The sequence below is a fragment of the Puma concolor genome, chromosome A3, assembly GCF_028749965.1.
Source record: "Puma concolor isolate L17-30 chromosome A3, mPumCon1.1.hap2, whole genome shotgun sequence".
NCBI classification, from domain to species: Eukaryota; Metazoa; Chordata; class Mammalia; order Carnivora; family Felidae; genus Puma; species Puma concolor.
The window spans coordinates 141,043,448-141,062,493 of record NC_141669.1 but is presented as its reverse complement, the minus strand read 5'-3'; the positions used below and the strand labels follow the sequence as shown (position 1 = coordinate 141,062,493).

At 53.4% G+C, this 19,046-nt stretch overlaps 2 protein-coding genes across 2 annotated transcripts in view; one reads left to right on the top strand and one right to left on the bottom strand.

Annotated features, from left to right (window-relative positions):
- PRPF6 (pre-mRNA processing factor 6) overlaps window positions 1–10,541 on the bottom strand; it is a 47,982-nt gene extending 37,441 nt beyond the window's left edge. The window contains exons 1-6 of the mRNA XM_086702753.1: window positions 10,354–10,541; window positions 8,025–8,193; window positions 6,816–6,934; window positions 2,552–2,630; window positions 1,677–1,853; window positions 1,290–1,445 (exon numbers count right to left, since the gene is read on the bottom strand). Of these exons, the coding sequence (XP_086558879.1) occupies window positions 1,290–1,445; window positions 1,677–1,853; window positions 2,552–2,630; window positions 6,816–6,934; window positions 8,025–8,193; window positions 10,354–10,424 (771 nt within the window). The 5' untranslated portion in view covers window positions 10,425–10,541. The remainder of the gene's footprint in view (window positions 1–1,289; window positions 1,446–1,676; window positions 1,854–2,551; window positions 2,631–6,815; window positions 6,935–8,024; window positions 8,194–10,353) is intronic.
- A 99-nt stretch (window positions 10,542–10,640) lies between these two features.
- On the top strand, window positions 10,641–16,918 carry SAMD10 (sterile alpha motif domain containing 10). The gene is made up of 5 exons (XM_025932498.2): window positions 10,641–12,372; window positions 14,366–14,547; window positions 14,625–14,796; window positions 15,177–15,317; window positions 15,515–16,918. The coding sequence occupies exons 1-5, from the start codon at window positions 12,009–12,011 to the stop codon at window positions 15,535–15,537; spliced, it is 882 nt and encodes a 293-aa protein (XP_025788283.2). The 5' UTR covers window positions 10,641–12,008; the 3' UTR covers window positions 15,538–16,918.
- The last annotated feature ends 2,128 nt before the right edge of the window (window positions 16,919–19,046 follow it).

The window sequence follows — 19,046 nt, the reverse complement described above, 5'->3', positions numbered from 1 at the left end:
GCTCAAGTACAGTAAAAGTTCCCTGAAAACCTGAAAGTTTCTCGCTGCATCAAACAGTCACGGTTGAGATGTTCACTACACTGTTTTGCCACTTCTAGTCACAAGTAGCTCCCGCTGCACAGCCCACGTCATCCACTGGTGGTGTGAGGGTGTAGGCCCGGACGCCTCCTAAGAATGTGCAGGTGCATCCGTGTGAGGCTACACCGTGGAAGGTCATACACGCAACACAGGCAGTCGAGCACGTGACGATTCTTCTTCCCACATTGTGCATTCTTGTGAATTTACAGTGCTTTCTATCATGCAAAAGTTTATCGTTGGTACGTAATCAAATTGGAAATATTTCCCTTCATGGTTTCCGATGTGCATGTCATAATTAGAAAGGTTTTTGCACCTCACCTGGGTTTTCTAGAGCACTGACAAATTTACTCAAGTGCAGGCAGAAAATATGCACATTTAACTTTTTTTTAGTGAAGTAGAATTACCATACGAAGTATAACAGGTGTATAATGCTGATTCGACAACTCCATACGTCACCCGGGGCTCACCACGATGCAGTCACCCACCGTACAACGCTACCTCGACTTTACTGACGATTCCCTACGCTGTACTTTCCATCATGGTGACTTGTTTTACAATAGGCGGTTTGTACCTCTTAAGCCCCATTTATCTATTTCACCTACCCTCCCTCCTCCCTCTGGCAACCACCAGTTTGTTCTCTGTATTGAAGAGTCTATTTTTTGGTTGGTTGTTTTTTCAATTCCACATACAAATGAGATCATCTGGTATTTGTCTTTTTCTGTCTGACTTACTTCTTTTAGCATAGTGTCTTCTGAGCTTACCCACGTTGCTGTAAATGACCAGCTCTCCCTCTTTAGTATGGCTGAGTGATATTCCACCGCGGATATACACCCGCACTCAATTTCTGCATAAAGGTGGAAGGACCGAGCCGCACTGACAGAGAGCGCGCAGCTTGACATGAGTGCCTTCATTCGGTCTGTCAGGCAGCCCTCTGTCACCTGCGAGCACCCTCAGCTCCCTGAGAGGGAACAGGAGCACCGCGCGGCCCGGCCTCTGCCGCTGGCGCTGACTGCACCACACCTGTGCGTGCCCTGTAGGCAGATGCACAGGCCGCCTGGACGCAGGGTCCTGCCAGGACACTACTTCGTCACAGGTCTGCGTATCCTGTGACAAAGCACTTCAAAATATGCACTTTTCACTAACATACGTTAGTTTGATCATCAGAAAGCAATTTCTACATCGTAGGAAGACACCACGCAACACAGACTCACCTGGCTCAGCCTCATGTCCATCAAAGTATTCCTCGCTTGGCCGATCTTCCTCATGTCCAGCTCACCTGTGCCAGGTGTCATCAATCCAGGTGTCATTCCACCTGGGTATGGGGTGTTCAGTCCACCTGGATAGGGTGTGTTAAGACCTCCAAATTGCTGGGGGAGGAGGGGGAGAGGAGAAAAAACACGGGGTTGCATTTTCATGCACAAGAATCCCATCACTCTGAAATCTTTCCAGGGTAGCCTGATATACATGCAGCTATACAGACTCAGCCACAGTTCAGCTTCTGAACCACAGAAGCACTTACTCTAACACCACCCATGGCTCCCACTACTGATCTCTCTAATGAGGCTAAAGACCTAGTCGCCTTCTTTTCAGATGCTCACAGTTTGTCGAGGATCCACTGAAGTATGGTTCTCTCCAGTCTGTAAATGTTTGGCGAAGAAACTGTCGGGAACGGGAGTCAGCTTCTCATAGCGCGGGTTCCGCTGGCGTTTGTTTCTGGCATCACCAACCTCGGGAATGCTCAGCCACTCTTCTTCTGTGACTTCTGCCAACTTCCTCTGGAAACATTCGACCCCCGAAAAACATGAATTCTCTGGTAGACTTTCATGTGCACATGAAAAACTATGTTCTCCCTGACCCCTGGTCCCCAAAGCATCATGGTTTAGAAAGAATTTTGATGCAGAAATTATCTACTTCACTCAAAAAATTCAATGTCTTGGACCTACTCTATTTCACTCAAATGTAAATTGTTCTGTCAAAGCCCAGAGGACTGTGTGGAGAACCTCATGCACAAACAGAGTTAAAGTTACTAAGAAAATAAGCTCACAAGTCCCATTTTTTTCAGCAGAGAGAGAAAGAACTTTTTCTTTGCACACATATACATAAAATTAAACACTAAAGCAGGGACCTTCTGCTATCACATGAATTTAATAAAAGCAAGCTGGGGCACCTGGGTGGCTCAGTCAGTTGAGCATTCAACTCTCGATTTTGGCTCAGGTCACGATCCCATGGCTGTGGGATGGAGCCCCATGTCGGACTCCTCACTGAGCACAGAGCCTGCTTAGGATTTTCTCTCCCCCTCTCTCTCCCCCTCGCCTGCTCATGCTCACTCGCACTCTTTCAAAATAAATAAGTAAATATTTAAAAAGATACAAAATTAAAAAAGAGCAAAGTTAGTAAAGTCTCATCAATCCTACCCCATTCTCTGCTGGGTAACTTAGATGCATGAGAAAGTGCGTGTCACCCATCCACTTACTTTCAGATCTGAGAATTGTTGTTGGATTTTGGGCCGTTCCATTCGGTACTTCTCGATTTCTTCTTTCTCTCTTTGCTCCCTAGGAAGTAAAATGTGTGCATCCATTAGAAATACTCGACGTCAGGGCACCTGGGTGGCTCAGTTGGTTAAGCATCCTACTCTTGCCTTCAGCTCAGGTCATGATCCCAGGATCATGAGATTGAGGCCTGCATAAGGCTCTGTGCTGGGTATGGAGTCTGATTAAGATTCTCTCTCTCCCTCTCCCTCTGCCCCTTCCCCCACGTTCGCACATGCACACCCTCTCTCAAAAAAAGAGAAATACTGGACGTCAATTCTGAAACGAAATCATTTTATTATTCTTCATTAAGTCACCAAAAGAATAATTCCACACACTCAGCAGCTAAATCAAATATACTTTAAAGTATCAATGGATACATCCATAATTATATTGACCCAATTATTTACCAAATGAAAACAGGCAGAAATTCACTAAAATAAAAGTAAGCTGGGGGTGCCTGGATGATTCAGTTAAGCATCCAACTCTTGATTTCAGCTCAGGTCATGATCCCATGCGTGGTTCATGAGATCCAACCTCACATCAGGTTTTGCATTGACAGCACAAAGCCTGCTTAGGATTCTCTCTCTCTCTCTCTCTCTCTCTCTCTCTCTCACTGTCCCTCCCCCATGAGCTCAAGTGCACATGCTCTCTCCCCGCTCTCTCTCTCAAAATAAATAAACTTAAAAAAAAAGGGACAGGGCGCAGGTTATCTTACCCTGATAAAAATACTTGCATTTGAACATGAGTGCATTTACACCTTTAAAATTCTACAAAATCCCAAAGGTAGATCCATCCTGTGAAAACTGAACCACTGTCCTAGTTGCTCACCTGACTCTCAGCCTGTCACTGCTTCCCTCCCTTCCAAGCAGTCAGTGCACCTCTAAAGACAGCTTTCTGCTCCATGTGCCAGAACTAATGGGCTGTCTCATCAATCCATGCAACTGGCCTTCAGGGACAGGGAGCTACTGGGTTCTGGTGGTTTAGGACCAGGTCTAGGCACTGAGAAGAAATTTATGGGTTACTGTAACAAAGCATCAACCAAGTTAAACAAGAGTTAATGTGACCCACGTAACTAATACTTCCTAACACTGAGATTTACGTTTTCTTCATAAGGTAGAGAGGAGAACACCAGGCACGGGAATGTGTTATGACAAACGACGCGCTTGGAAAAGACCAGCACCTCCCCATAAGCTGGAGACAGTTAGTCCTCATGGCTCCTAATGAAAAGCAACACACATAGGAGAGAAGCTGCCCTGTCAGCTTTTCTGGCCAAACTCATCTTACCTGATTTTAATGCAGCCTCAGGATCCAATTCCCACTCCACAGGGAATACTGTGAGCAGGTTAAGGACACCCGAGGAGATGGGCAGCCACTCCATAACTCACGCCCTGCCACCAAACAACTGATCTCTTCAAAAAGCCAATGGCACAAAAACTTTAAAAAGGCAGGGTAAGGGGACAGACTTAAGAGACAGGAAATGAGGAGTGGTTTTGATTGCATCTTGGTTTGGAAAAGAGCAGTTCTACTATGTTCTGGAGACCAGCAGAAAAATATGCGGGTGCCTGGGTGGCTCAGTTAGTTAAGCGTCTGACTTCAGCTCAGCTCAAGATCTCACGGTTGTTGACTTTGAGCCCTGTGTCAGGCTCTGTGCTTGCCGACAGCTCGGAGCCTGGAGCCTGCTTCGGATTCTGTGTCTCTCCCTCTCTCTGCCCCTCCCCTGCTCACACTCTGTCTCTATCAAAAATAAATAAACATTGGGGCGCCTGGGTGGCTCAGTCGGTTGAGCATCTGACTTTAGCTCAGGTAATGGTCTCGCAATTTGTGGGTTTGAGCCCCGCATCGGGCTCTGTGCTAACAAACAGCTCAGAGCCTGCAGCCTGCTTCAGATTCTGTCTCTCTCTCTCTCCCCCTCCCCTGCTCATGCTCTCCCTCTGACTCTCAAAAATGAATAAATGTTAAAAATAATAAGTAAATGAATAAACATTAAAAAGCTTTTTTCTTAAGAAAATACAGATATGGACTGGCTGTCAGGTAGTCATTGGAATAAAGCTTTGGGGTTCATGCTGCTGGGGGCAATAAAGGTGTTGCACCAGTGCAGAGGATAAACTGACCCTGACACGACCCAGCAAAGACCACCAGCGGATGTGGGAGAAGCAAATGTACAAGCTGTGTAGCCAGGGCTGAGACTACATGAGGGCATGGTCGGCTGCACTGTCCCACTGGTTTGTATCGTAAAAAGTACTCCTAACAGGGGCGCCTGGGTGGCACAGTCGGTTGAGCGTCCGACTTCAGCCAGGTCACGATCTCACGGTCCGTGAGTTCGAGCCCCGTGTCGGGCTCTGGGCTGATGGCTCGGAGCCTGGAGCCTGTTTCCGATTCTGTGTCTCCCTCTCTCTCTGCCCCTCCCCCGTTCATGCTCTGTCTCTGTCTGTCCCATAAATAAATAAAAACGTTGAAAAAAAAAATTAAAAAAAAAAAAGTACTCCTAACAGAAGTTTTAAAAGTCAAGCATTTTTCCAAAACCACTTAATGAGATGACTTTCTACATGTATCCATGTCCCCCAGTTTTTGAAGTGAATTCTAGAAGACTGAAATTCAACCTTCTTTAATATGCAAAACCACATATACTTAATTACTAGATGTATATAAAATAACGCACGTCTATGTAATAACTAATAACAAGCGTCACAAAAAGCCCTGAACAACTGTATTTCGCCCTTCCAAAATAAAAACTCTACACACATTATGGGAAGTTACTAAATTGCATGTGTAAGAAGCAATGTTAACTATCACTTTCTGGACTTATGACCAAATATAACCCTTTTATCTATACTTGGTCTCACTGTCCCAATATTCTATAACGAAAACACATTCTTTCAGTAGTAAAAAAAAATTACAGCTTTCTTATTTGTATCTTGTTTCATTTTTAAAATAAAAAACTTACAAAACAATGTAACTTATTATGGTTTAAAAGATTATGTGTTCACTTTGTTTTAATTTCCCCAGAAACAAGGTCGGGGAATTCAGAAAGCTGTCATATCAAATGGAGACTGAAGTAACATCAACGAACAGATTTGCTAAACCAAAGTTCAGGGCGAGACACCCACCTGAGAACCCACAGAGAAACCACATCTTCTCTTGAACAGGCCCCCAAGGACAGAGTGCACCTGCTCCCTCCAGGCTCACCGTCACCCATCCCCACCAGCCCAGCCTGACTCCCCACAGTCCCAACGCAGTCCCAGCGCTGTCGTGTGGACCGAGATTCTCAAGCCACAGCCCCTGCCTACAAGGACTTACATATTCATCTGTCATCTTCAGCTAACTTCCAAATTACTTAATAAACATCAACTAACATCACTACACCCCTCTCAAAGAGGGTAATCCTGACGTGTGATCAAAACAATCCCTCAAATTCTGTAGATTTCTGGAAAACAATAGAGTTCTTACGCTCTCCACTCCAGTCCCCAGCCCTAAGACTACGCTCCAGCAGCCTGGCACTTATCCAAGTGTGGCTGCCATAAATTAAGATCCAGGTGGCCTCAGAGCTGAGCAGACACGTGCATTGCTCTTGCAACTTTTCTCCACATCTGAAGTAAGTCAAAGCAAGTATCTCTTTTAAAGTTAGATAAATACAGGGGCACCTGACTGGCTCAATCAGTGAGCATATGACTCCTGATTTTGGGTGTGAGTTCAAACCCCACGGGTACAGAGATTAGTGCCTGGGTGGCTCAGTCAGTTAAGCATCCAACTTCAGCTCAGGTCATGATCTCACAGTTTGTGGGCTCCAGCTGTGCTGACAGCAGGGAGCCTGGAGCCTGCTTGGATTCTGTGTCTCCTCTCTGCCCTTCCTCCACTTGCACTCTCTCTCTCTCAAAAATAAACAAACGTCAAAAAATAAATACAATACAATCTTAATGCAGCACCTGGGAGGCTCAGTTGGTGGAGCGTCCAACTTTGGCTCAGGTCATAATCTCACGGTTCATGGGTCCGAGCCCTGCATTGGGCTCTGCTCTTGACAGTTCAGAGCCTGCCAGGGATTCTCTCTCCCCCCTCTCTGTCATTCTCCCAATTCATGCATGCACATTCTATCTCTCAAAATAAATAAACTATTAAAATAAATAAATAGAATTAAAAGCAAGAGAAAGAAAAAAGGAAGGAGAAAGAGAGTTGGGTAAATACAGTGTAAAGGGCAGAAATTTACATTACCTCCTTTCTTTTCTTCTTTCATCCATCCTTTTATCCAGAGCGGCATAAATAGCATCCGCTTCCTCGTCATCTTTTTCGTAGGGCCCACTGGAGAAGAGGCTCCCAGCATAACCATTAAACTAAGGACACAACAACATACTTAGAGGGTCAGCTTTACCCCCAACACAATCCCCACAAGCAGAAACAGAGAACACCTCTAGCTGTAAAACGTTTGTGAAACAATTTTTCTCAATCCGACAATCCCAAACTGAGGGAAAATAAAGTCAGTCATCTGTACTGCTCACAAGTATCATGGGCATGAAAGATAAAGGAGCTACCCAGAGGGGAAGGGACCAAGAGACACAGCCAGTGCAGTGCAGGGTCCTGGACTGGGTGCACCAGAAACAAGACACCAGGGGAAAACGGATGGAACGCAAATGAGGCCCACGGGTTAGGTACACAGCCAACAGTGTTGTGTCAATGTTAGTTTCCTGGTTTCAATAACTGTACTAAGGTCACGTGAGATGAGGAGAAGCTAGTGAAGGCATTTTCCACGCGATTTTTGCAAGTTCCCTGGAAGTTTAAAATCATTTCAGAATTGGGGCGCCTGGGTGGCTCAGTCGGTTGAGCGTCCGACTTCAGCTCAGGTCATGATCTCGCGGTCTGTGGGTTCGAGCCCCACATCGGGCTCTGTGCTGACAGCTCAGAGGCTGGAGCCTGCTTCGGATTCTGTGTCTCCCTCTCTCTCTGCCCCTCCCCTGCTCGCTCTCTCTCTCTCTCTCTCTCTCTCTCAAAAATGAATAAACGTTAAAAAAAATTTTTTTTTAAATCATTTCAGAATTGAAATTTTTAAAATCTTTTCCTGAGTAATAATGCCACCTATTAGAACACACATGAAGAAAACCTCAACTGGCCAAATACTAACTAACTAAGAGAGTATGCACTCAAACAAAATAGAGAATCATCGCCAATTCCACCTGGAATTTTCATTATTAAAAACAAGCCAAGACAAAACCCCAGGGCTAGTACATCTCTTCTGAAGAGACAACAGTGCACGTATCTTTGTCTGTCCTGCTCCCTTCCTGCCCTCTGCTGAAGGTACCCTGGGCACAGCAGAGGCGCTAGCTGTACTGGCCTCTCTGAGCTCGTCGCCAGAGATGCCAAGAGCACACGGGGTCAAGAAGCTGGTCGGCCCTTCTGGGGACTGGCTGGGAGCGTGCCACAAGTCACCTCATCGTAGTTGGTGTCATTCAGATCCTCATCGTCATCATCCGCAGCTTGGCTTTTCTTCATCTGGTCCCCGACGGTCCTCTTGCCCGGGGGTGCGTGGCGGTCATCCACAGGGTCATTTGCGTCCCGGGCGGGCCCAATGTCTGACCGGGTGGTGAAGCCAGTGGCACTGCAGGAGACCCCAAGACACCCATTTATCCAGGCGAACTTGTTCCTTTGTTCTCCCTCCACAGTCCCCGCTTAATAACCCCTCTTTTTCTCGCATCTCTGGGAAGGCACCAAAGCGCCAGGCAGTAAGGAACCAAGCACGCTGTGCTCGCCAACGTTACTAGTCTGTTCTCTTCAGGACAGAAAGCTTCCGACCTACCCTGAGGAGGTTACCAAGGCCCCACATTCTCCTTGAGAGACTCACCAGAGCATCAGACCTCCCTCTGCCCAGGTTCCCGCCTCCCACTTCCAATAACCTGCTGATCGCATCCCCTACACATCCAAGGAGGCCCTCAACCCCAATGTGACCCAACCAGAATTCCTTTTCTGTGCTTATCCTGCAGCCGCCCTGGGGTGTTTCCAAGTACCAGGTGGGCACCAGACCACCGGCCTCACCTCCGTGCCTTCTCCTCCATCCCATCGGTACCAAGTTCTACTGAGTCTACCTCTGAAACCCCTCCTCCCCAAACCTTGACTCCCATCACAGCCGGGAACCAACTTCGCTACCCCTGCCTCTAGCCTTCTTCTCGTTTCAGCGCAGTCTGACCATGGCGCTCTGACGGCTCTGTCTCTCCTACAGGAACTCTGGTCCCTCCACCCCTGCACCTTCCACCCAACAGACCCCTTGAGAGTCCCTCAGCTTCCTCCACACCAGGCCTTTTTTCTTCACCACCCAACACACAGTGTCAGTCACACACATTTCTACATCCCTAAATCCCAATCTTCTACCAAATAAGGCTCAAATGCTACCACTCGATAGAGCATTCCCTGACCGCTGGGACCCAAGGGTTCCAAATCTGTTCCTTTTTTAGGGGCACCTGCATGGCTCAGTGGGTTAAGCATCGACTCTTTTTTTTTAATGTTTATTTATATTTGAGAGAGAGACAGAGTGTGAGCAGGGAAGGGGCAGAGAGAGAGGGAGACACAGAATCTGAAGCAGGCTCCAGGCTCTGGGCTGTCAGCACAGAACCCAACATGGGGCTCAAACCCACGAACCGTGAGATTATGACCTGAGCCGAAGTCGGACACTCAAGCCCCCCAGGCATCCCTGCGTTGACTGCTGATCACAGTCTGTGAGTTCAATCAAGCCCCACATCCAATGCCTCACTGACAGCGTGGAGACTGCTTGGGACTCTCTCCCTCCCTCTCCTTCTGCCCTTCCCCTCATGTACATGCACGCTCTCTGTCTGTCTCTGTCTCTCTCAAAACAAATAAACTTTAGGGAAAAAAGGCTTAAAAAACGAATCTGTTCCTCTTTGTATATTTAGTAATGCAAAGACCTCACCTCTCCTGGTAGGAGGTCTTCTGAAGATGATGCCAGTGAGACTTGTGTGTTCCCCACTCCAACCTTAACCCCCCACAGGGCAACCTGATAGCTTCCCTAAACAAATGAATAACCAAACAAATAGAATGATGATGACTGCTCATTTATTCAACCACTTGTGACAGTAATCCGTGTGACAGGCACGGGAGACCCAGTCACAAGCCTCACAGATGCCCTGCGTGCCTGAGCTGAGAGTTCCAACACCCAGTGTATGACGACCAGCACCACGGGGAAAGAAGGGGGTACTGGGAGCCGCCACACAGAGGAATCTGGCCGGGAAAGGATCACTTATGCTTTCGACAAGGGTGTGGGGTCTGCCTGGCCTGGGGAGAGTAGCCGCGGTGTTCCTACGACCCGTCAAAGATTCCCGTAGTCCTCACTGCAGACCTGCTCACAGATCATCTTACAGATCCAAACACGGGCTCACCACCAACGCATGGTCAAAGCCCAAGCCTCGCGTCGTCTAGGGAGCAAGCAGAAGTGGTACTCAGCTCTGGTCCACCCCAAAGCATCATTCTTCTACATGGATTAAACCAAGCCCAGGGACGTCTTGCAAACAGTGTGGCCACAGATCCTAATCTGTCATCCCTCTCGAGAAATCTTCCCCGTCGCCAAGCTCCCCAAATCCGACTGATTCCCGAGGAGAAGCGTCGGGTAGTGAGGACGGTCTTGTCCGGGCCCGCGCCGGCCCCCAGCCCCTCTTCCCCAAGCGCGCGCGGCCCGCTCTGCTCGCCGGGCCCCGGGGCCCGCGCCGCCGGCTCCCTCCCCTCAAGCGCCGCGGCTCGCCCCCAGCCTTACCCCCGGCCCAGCCCCGGCACGTAGCCGAGAGGAGCGGGCATGCCCAAGAACGGCTTCTTCTTCTTGTTCATGGCGCCGGTGACGACCACCGCCGGAGAGGAAGAGGGGACGGAGGACGCGACCGCAGGCAAAAGACCACAGACGTCCCAGGTTCCTCAGCAGGAAGAGCTCCCGGGCCCTGCGTCACCCGCGCCCCGGAAGCAAAGGTCGCCGGCCGCACGAAGCCCCGCCCACTCCGCATTCCTCGGGCGGAAGTTCCTGAAAACCGACTTCCGGCACCGGCGATGGGGCGGGGACGTGGCAGGCGCACGCGCGGGGCGCCTGATAGTGGGGAGGCGTGCGAACCGCCCAGCTGGAGACCTCCTGGAGCGACATCATCCTGGAAAAAAACCTGCAGGACCTCAAAACTCAGCCTGGGGCATCTTTACTTACTGCGTGCTTTCGACGCATTTCCGAGGAGACCTGCCTGCATGAGCGGGACCCATGGGTCCCCTCCCCGAGTCCGCCTGACCGCCGGGGACCGCTCATAACCAGGCCTAGCCATTCACCTTTCCCTTCAGAATCGTCCTGGCCCTGGGGCAGGCCTTAACACATCTGAGCGGGGCTGCACCTGACTAGTTGTGGACAGCTTGTGTGCGGTGTATGTGTCCTGATCGTGGGCACACCTGTCTGCTCGTGCCCCAGGGTGCAGGCTGCTGTTCTAGCTCTCAGCGCTCAGGTTCTCCGGGCTCCAGTTCAGGCACCAGTCCCTGTACAGGCTCCACTCCCACCCCCACCACACCTTGAACATGGCAGTGAGGGCAGAAGCGCAGCCCCTACAGGGCCAATTGGCGAAAATAAGTAAAGGCAGTAGATATGTTGGGAACAATTCGGTATGTGGGCATGCGTGGCCACAGCATGTGGGTGAATTCGGTGCAGATCTCTACTTGCGTGTGTTGGTGGACATGGGTACCAGTCAGATCACCTGTGCTCGTGTTTCAGGTGGACATACATGACGACTCTGCATACGTTTCTGTATCGCCGTGTGTACCTTTGCTCATTCTGTGGGACATCCTCCAGCAGCCCACATACACCTGGGGAGAGTGCTCAGACTTGGCAGAGCAAGCGAAACTCAGTGGGTAGCCTCTGGACAGGGCAGCCCCCAGCCCACCCTAGCACTTCTCAGCGGGGTCCTGGAACAAACACATCCCTCCTGCCTGCTGCAGCCTCCTTGGAGCTTCTCTCTCCTCCCCATTCCCAGCCAACCCCCTTTTGGTGCCACATCCTGAGCACTGAGTCAGATTCTGGGGCTACAGAGGGAAGGGGAGAGACCCTGGCTGTCTTCCTGGAGTTCACATTGTGGTGGGGGTTTAGAGAGGGTCTAGGGAAGCAAGTGCCCATTTGAGGAGAGATCTCTGGATAGGTGTGAAGAATGCGTAAATAAAGGAGTGAGTCGGTAATCTGAGGTAGGAGAATGAAGGGAAGTGGTTGCAAGGCATCGGTCTGGCCTTTGACCTGGGCTCCGGTGGACAGAAGATCCCAGGAGCAGGTAGGATACTCCCCTCTTACCCCTTCCTTCCCCGCGCGAAAGATCGCATCTTTATTTCCCTGCCTCAGAAGCCCCTTCAGACGTCTGGATCCCGTATAGGTGCACAGAATCACTGTTCCTTGAAGCCATGCCCAGGTGCGTAAGGTCGTCCCTTACCCTGGCAGACACCCTTTGCATACGCAGACCTGCGCGCCGCCGACACACCTCGGAGCTCCCGGAGCGCGCCCAGCACTCAGGGCTCAGAGGCAGGTGCCTCGCCGCGCAGACTCGCCGGGCGCGGGGACCGGCTCGGGCGCGGGGCCGGCTGGGGCGGGGCAGCGGCGCGCGTTCCCCGCCGGCCACACGGGCCGCCTTGCGCCCGGCGAGGGGCGTGTGCACGGGCCCGGGATCCTTGGGCCCCATGTTCACGGAGCTAAGGACCAAGCTGAGCCCCCCGCGAGGCCGCGCCGGGGCTGTGCGCGCCGGCTTCGGGGAGCGCCGGGATGTGGACGGTGAGCAGGGCTTCGGGGATATCGCAGGTTGGGGGCTCGAGGACCGAGAGGAACGGGGGCGGGAACTGGCGGACTCCAAGTGGCGGCTTGGCGCGGACTGGGGGGCGCGTCCTGGCCGAACGGGGTCTCCGGTGTCTTTGTCCTGAGCTGGGGCGGCGGGGCGGGTAGCCTCAGGCCTCGGGGATCGGCGCACCCTTGACTGGAAGGAGGTTATGGGCTGGGGCTCCTGTCCTCAGGCTCGCACCATCCTGCGGTCACCTTTTCCCTCGCGCGAGCTCCCCTTCCTTCCCCAGCTCTTGCAGTGGGGCCGAGAGGGAGCCGAGGCCACAGTCGGGCTTGGGCGCCCCCGCCCCATTTTATGCTGGAATTCTGACGTTGGGGTTAAGAGGGAGGGACGGAACGACGGGCAGATGGACGGAAAGATGGAGATCCCTCCTGGTGCTGGGCAGGAAATGGGCGGGGCCCGGCTGTACCCTGACAGGTGCAGCGCGCTCGGTGGCGTCCAACTGGTTCGCCCAGAGCTTAGCTCTGGGGCCCCGGCCCTGCACGGCTCCGCTCGCGAGGCCCTGAGACGCGAGGCCGAGCGGCACAGGCACCTGTGCCCTGAAAGATTTATTAATCTTTTTCCACGATACTAGAAGCCACAACGGGGCAGCCACGCCACACCTGGACCTCAATTTTAGAGTCACCTGGTGTCATCCGATTCCAGAACGTTGTAAGAATGAAGGGGGGATGTTAAGTCGGAGGAATCTTAAGGGGTAGAAGGAGGGGAAGTAATGGGTTTTCCCCGATACCGAGACCTCTTGGGCACATCGCCAAACCCTGCCCTCAGTTGTGGCTGCAAGGTTGTGTCCATGGGAGGCAGGGTCTCTCATTCTACTGCTGAGAGCCAGTGGGGCAGGCGCCCTGGCCAAGAACCTGATTCTGCCTGCTGAGTTGGGGCCTGGATGCTGTAAAGATGAGGGCACACCTGGGCCCTATCTCTCCCTAGGGTTCTGTTGACTTGTGGATACCACACAGAGCCTTTGTCCACCCACCCATCCATCCATCCATCCATCCATCCATCCATCCATTAATCCACAGTATTTCTGGGCACCCCCTTTGTGCCCAGACCTGTGCAAGGTGTTGGGAGGAGCTCATCGGGGTGTCTGCCCTCCCATGACCTATGTCAGCAACAAGCCCAGAAATGAGAGAGAAACTGAAACTTCAAGAGTAAAATGAAGTCTGTTTGGGGAATAGAGGGCGCAAGGTGTCACTGGGCCCTCTGAGCATACGGCTGGACCCTGCACAACTGTGCTGAGCAGCCCATGCCCTCTGGAAGCCCACTACCCCCAGGAGCTGTCCTGGGCCAAGGGCTCTGCGGCAGGTGGAGGAGAGCCGTCCTGGTTGTTGGCTGACCCGGAGTTCATTCAGGCCTCTTGTTGGTGGGGGTCAGCAGATGAGCAGAGCACGACAGGGCAGGAGCCAAGTCTCAGATGCTAGGTATGGCTGCAGAGACGGGGTGCCCTCACTGGTGAGGGGCAGGCAGCATACTCAGGGGGTTCCCACCATGCAGGCTCTCCCAGGACGTAGGGGCCAGTGCTCCCTCACAAGCAGGTCCTGTCTTTGTGCCCCACTCTGGCTCAGCACGTGTCAGCCCAAGGCAAGGGCAAGATCAGGCCTGACTCAGGATAGCCCCTCGCCAGGCTATAAGTCTGAGGCTCCCTGGTGGGCACATTTCCTCTCTAATCTAAGCACAGTCCTGTTCCCCAGAGTATGAACTGTGTACTCAGAAAAGGAAAGGTGTTTCTAGGTCGTCATCCTTGGGCTGGGTGGGTGCTCAAGACAGCTCTTGTGTACTTCCTTTCTGCCTTTGGGGGGTTGGGAACCTCTAACTGGGAAGGTGGCTCTCTGTGTTGGGAGGGAAGATGGGTTGGGCAGGGAGCTGGTTTGCAGAGAGAGGGTCCTCTGGCCCTGTCCCTGACCACTCTGACCAGGCACCCGTGCTCTACAGCCACGGCACACTTCAGCTTCTGCCGAACCCTCCTGGATCACACAGTGTCCACTGAGAGCATCCCTTGTCACCTGCCTCGGACGCCAGGCACCAGCCTCACGTGGCACGACTCCCGTAGCCAGAGGGCCGCTGGCGGCCGGCCAGTCAAGCTCCTGCAGCAGCCTGGCACAGAGGCCCCCCAGGTACCCACCCAGCATACCCACCTCAGCCCCTGCCCTCCCCATCACCTCACTCCACCTGCCACCCATCTCCCCTGCAGGGCCGGCTATACTCCGACCACTATGGTCTGTACCACACAAGTCCCTCACTGGGTGGCCTGACGAGGCCTGTGGTTCTGTGGAGTCAGCAGGACGTCTGCAAGTGGCTCAAGAAGCACTGTCCCCACAACTACCTCGTCTACGTGGAGGCCTTCTCCCAGCACGCCATCACAGGTACCCTCGGTTGCTGGGGGTGTGAGGGGCGTAAGGATCCCCTGGAGAGCCCCCCTCAGCCTGCCTCAGTTTCTTTTGCTATCATTTCTTCCTGTCTTCTATTTCCTTCTAGTCAACCTCTCCTTCTAGGTTTGTCTCTTTGCAGAATCTGCCATTGCCTCCCAGTGCATTTCTATCTTTTTCTGGCTTTTCTCTGCCCCGGCTCTGTCCGTCCTTGCCTTTCCTCTGCCTATCCCCCTCCTTCCTCTCCTTATTTCTCTGTCTCTGCCTCTCTTTCTCTTTAAGTCTATGTCCCCCTCTTCTCCCCCCCACTTCTGCCTTGGCTCTTAATGCTCCTTGCGTGTTGACCTTGGCTTGAACCCTCCTCCCCTCTCTCCCAGGCCGGGCGCTGCTGAGGCTGAATGGGGAGAAACTGCAGCGGATGGGGCTGGCACAGGAGGCACAGCGGCAGGAGGTGCTGCAGCAGGTGCTGCGCCTGCAGGTGCGCGAGGAGGGGCGGAGCCTGCAGCTGCTGAGCCAAGGTCAGTGGGAGGAGCCAGGGGGGCCTGAGAGTCTGGGGGGGGGGCAGGGGGAGAGGCTGGGCCATGGGGCCAAGAGGAGGGTGGGTGAGTTGACCTCAGGGGGGCGGCTGTAGGACGCTGGTAAGGGCCATCCTGTTCCTGGCAGAGTGGAAGATGCCAGAGATCTCCACCCCTCCTCACCCCTACCCACCCCGTAGCCTCCTTTGGAAACATGTCCTAGCTGCTGCCTGAGGCTTGAACCCCAGACCCCAGCACTGTGACCGGAGCCTGTGGCAAGGATGATGCATAGCTGGCACACAGCCCCTCTCGGACCCTGCAGGAGGCCCCAGGGGCTGAGCCCAGCCCGATGGACAGGTGGGACCAGGATTGCCACCTCTGGCTGTGCATTCTGGGCCGTTGAGCAGGTGCGGGCTGCTTGGGTGTGGCCCTTCCTTGCAGGACCTGAGCCCAAATGCACCCTCTGGTGCTGCTGGCAGCGTGTGGGGCAGCTACTTGGAGCCAGAGCAGGGTCTGGTTATCCCCCTAGACTCCCGGGGAGTCCGTTTATTTATATTCCCTTCACCCGCACTGATGTCTGTGCCCCTGTTGCCTGCTGAATCACGCTTCCTTTGGGCATCCTGCCCTCCCCCAGGGCAAGAGGTCTGTCTGTCTGCCCATTTGTCCAGTTCTGCACCCTCACCCAGCATCTAGAGGACAGGCGGAATAAGCTGTGGAAGCTCCCTCTGGCGAGTGCCCTCCCCTGCCCCACCCAGATAATCAGCAGCAGCCGCATCCCCAGGCACACCATGCCAAGTGCGTGCCCTCGTGATTTCTGAAACCCTCGCCACGCCCCCATCTGTTCCCGGGAACTGTGGCAAGAGAGGTCTGGGGGTTGCTCAGGCGCCCAAGACCTAACCCAGCACTATGAGCACCCTATGACGGGGATCAGACCCAGCTGTCTCCTGGCCTTGGGTTTGGGTGTCCCCCCTCCTCCCACGGTTGCGGAGGCTGCCTCTGAGGGACAGTTGTGGGCATGTATTCTCACTGCTCCTCTCCCAAGAAAATCTGAATTCACACAAGAGACTGTCCTGAGGGCTGTGCCCCCGACCCCTGCCCACCAGAGACCCAGCCAGCACCTGAGCAACCACTCTGTGAGCCAGAGGGCCCAAGGTTTGGGACTGGTGCTGCCCAGCAGAGGGACAGTGAGGGCAGTCCTGGTAGCCCCCACCTTCTTGTTCCTCTGCCTGCCCACTCCCCTAGGGAGCCCTGAAAATCTCAGGGATTGAGGCTGAGCCTCCAGCCTCCTCTCTGTGCCCCAAGCCGGCCTCCAGATGGGAAGTGGCTTGTTGCAGGTCCCGAGTGGGATTTGGATAACTGGCCTGGTGCCCCCTATCCCGCGGGCCCCAGTAGGAAGCTCCCTCGTCCTTTCTGGCCACCCTGATTGCCACAGCCTGCCTTGTGCCATCACAACGTTGTCTTCTCCAGGGGGCCCTTCCTATCACTGCCGCAGTCTTCTCCCTCCTTTGTCTTGCCCCCCACCCTGCCATGCTTGTCTTGTCTTCTTTGTTTTGCGCTTTTTTATATTCTGACAAAGACCAGAAATAAACCTGGTTCTCAACTGCCCCAGTGTGGTGTTTGGCTCAGGCCAACTGGGTGTTTGAGAGTGGGAAGAGTCCTGGATGGAGGGCCCCGGGCTGTGGGAGGAGGCGGTGCCGGGTGCCCAGTTCAGGTGCGTCCACAGGGCCACTAGGGGGCAGTGGTGTCGCATCTTGACAGCACACCTGTTTACCCCAGGGCCGGGTGGGGAATCCTGGGCTCAGCCCTGTGGACTGCAGCCAGATGCACGGACACAGGTGAGTTACTTTCCTGGGGCCTCCATGACGAATGACAGCTGGGAAGCTTAACACAACAGAAACTGATTTCATCACAGTAATGCAGGCTACCAGTCTGAAAACCAGCAGGACCACAGTCCCTCCCGGAGCACAGGATAGAACCCTTCCTCACCTCTCCCAGCTTCTCGCGGCTGCTGCAGGGATCCCTGGGCACATCACTCCCATCTCAGCCCATCGTGGTCAAATCACCTTCTGTGTCATATCTTCCTCTTACAAGGAAACTTGTCGCTGGATTTAAGGGCCACCTGGATAATCCCAGATGATCTTCTCACCTCAAGACCCTTAAGATCTGCAAAGACCTTTTCTCCAAATAAGGCCCCATTCGTGGGTTCCAGGGATTTGACATGGCAATCTTTGGAGGGCCCCCATTAAGCCCCTGACACAGGGTAATGCCCTAACATAGGAAACACATGGGTCACAACAACACCCTGACACATGTGCCCACACAGCAACCAGACACATGGTAATGCAGAGGCAGAAACTGACCACGGGAGTCTGGAGACACAGAGACACAATGATGCTGGTTTCCAGATCCACAATACACCATGATACCCAGTGACCCGCTAACATAAACACAGGGGGCACAGGACACACAATGTCCCGACATCCAGACATTCTATAGCTTGGAGACACATCTGCTAAGGTACAGATTTCCCTACACACACACACACACACACACACACACACACACACCCCTTCCAACTAGTCACCTGGATACTAACATACAGATAGGCATGTTTTCCCCTAGTATGGGACACATAGACATAACCCTGACATCAGACGTCTACACAGGAGACTGCCCGGCACACGTGGTCACTAAGGCACACACCTATCAACAGACGTGGACGTGCTCCATGCGTGGACATGCAGACTTACACGGGGAAAGATGACAAACCTGGCTGGGTCTCACGCACTGACCCCTCCCCCAACCCTGGATGTCCTGTCCCCAGGGTGGACACGGTCAATGAGGGAAAGGACATTTCCTCTTCCTCCTGGGGCCACATGGACCTTTCTCTGGCTCTGATTTCCAAGGGAAGTTCTAACCCAATGAACGCTCCAAAGAGGGCCCCTACCCCTCTCTCTGGCGGCACTTTGTGCCAGCCATTAGAGAAGCAGGTCTCAAGAGTCCCCATGAGGAGAGGCAGACCCTAATCTGACCATGTCTCTTGTGCTCTGCCCTGAATCTATTGCAGGGTAGACAGAAGGGTGGAGTGGGGGTAGGTGCCGGGGGTGGGAAAGGCTTCAGGGAAGGAGGTGTGTCTTGTAACTCTGTTTCCCAACTAGCACCTCTTCCTCTGCTTCATTCACTCCCAAATCCTGGTAGCGATGGTACCCCATTACCCCCAGCCCTGATACCAGTGTCCCCTGGGTTCTGGGGCACGGCAGAGCAAGGCACTGGCCCTGGCCACCCCCACCCGAAGCAGACAGAGGCTGGTCCAGTGGTCAGTAACCCCATAGAGCCCATGGCCTCAAACTGCTCCCCCAGCACTGTTAGTAGCCAGGCGGTCCCCTGACTGTGGCCACAGGCAGAGGTGGTCACAGGGCCGGTTGGAAGAGATCCAGATCCTGCTTTGCAGGCCCCAATCTCCCAGGGGCCAGGAGTTCAGGCTCCCAGAGGACGGTGGTCTCCATTGCTGCACCTTCCCGGGGCCAACACCTAGAGGCATCTGGTCGCTTCGATCCGCGTACATTGGGATCGGGGCAGTTCCCAGCGTCCCGATAGTGCCTCAGTTTACCCCACTGCCTGAAAAAACGCCTCTTGCCCTACGGGCGGCATAACGGGCCACTTTGCACTGGAGCCCCAGCGGATGGAGGCGACGGACCCAGGAGCCGGGAGAGGGGGCCGGGCCGATGGGCC

Coding starts and splice junctions, on each gene's coding strand:
- SAMD10 (XM_025932498.2), top strand. CDS start 12,009: ATGCCCAGGTGCGTAAGGTCGTCCCTTACCCTGGCAGACACCCTTTGC. Junction 14,548..14,624: donor CTGGCACAGAGGCCCCCCAG/GTACCCACCCAG, acceptor TCTCCCCTGCAG/GGCCGGCTATACTCCGACCA. Junction 15,318..15,514: donor CCTGCAGCTGCTGAGCCAAG/GTCAGTGGGAGG, acceptor CCCACCCCGTAG/CCTCCTTTGGAAACATGTCC.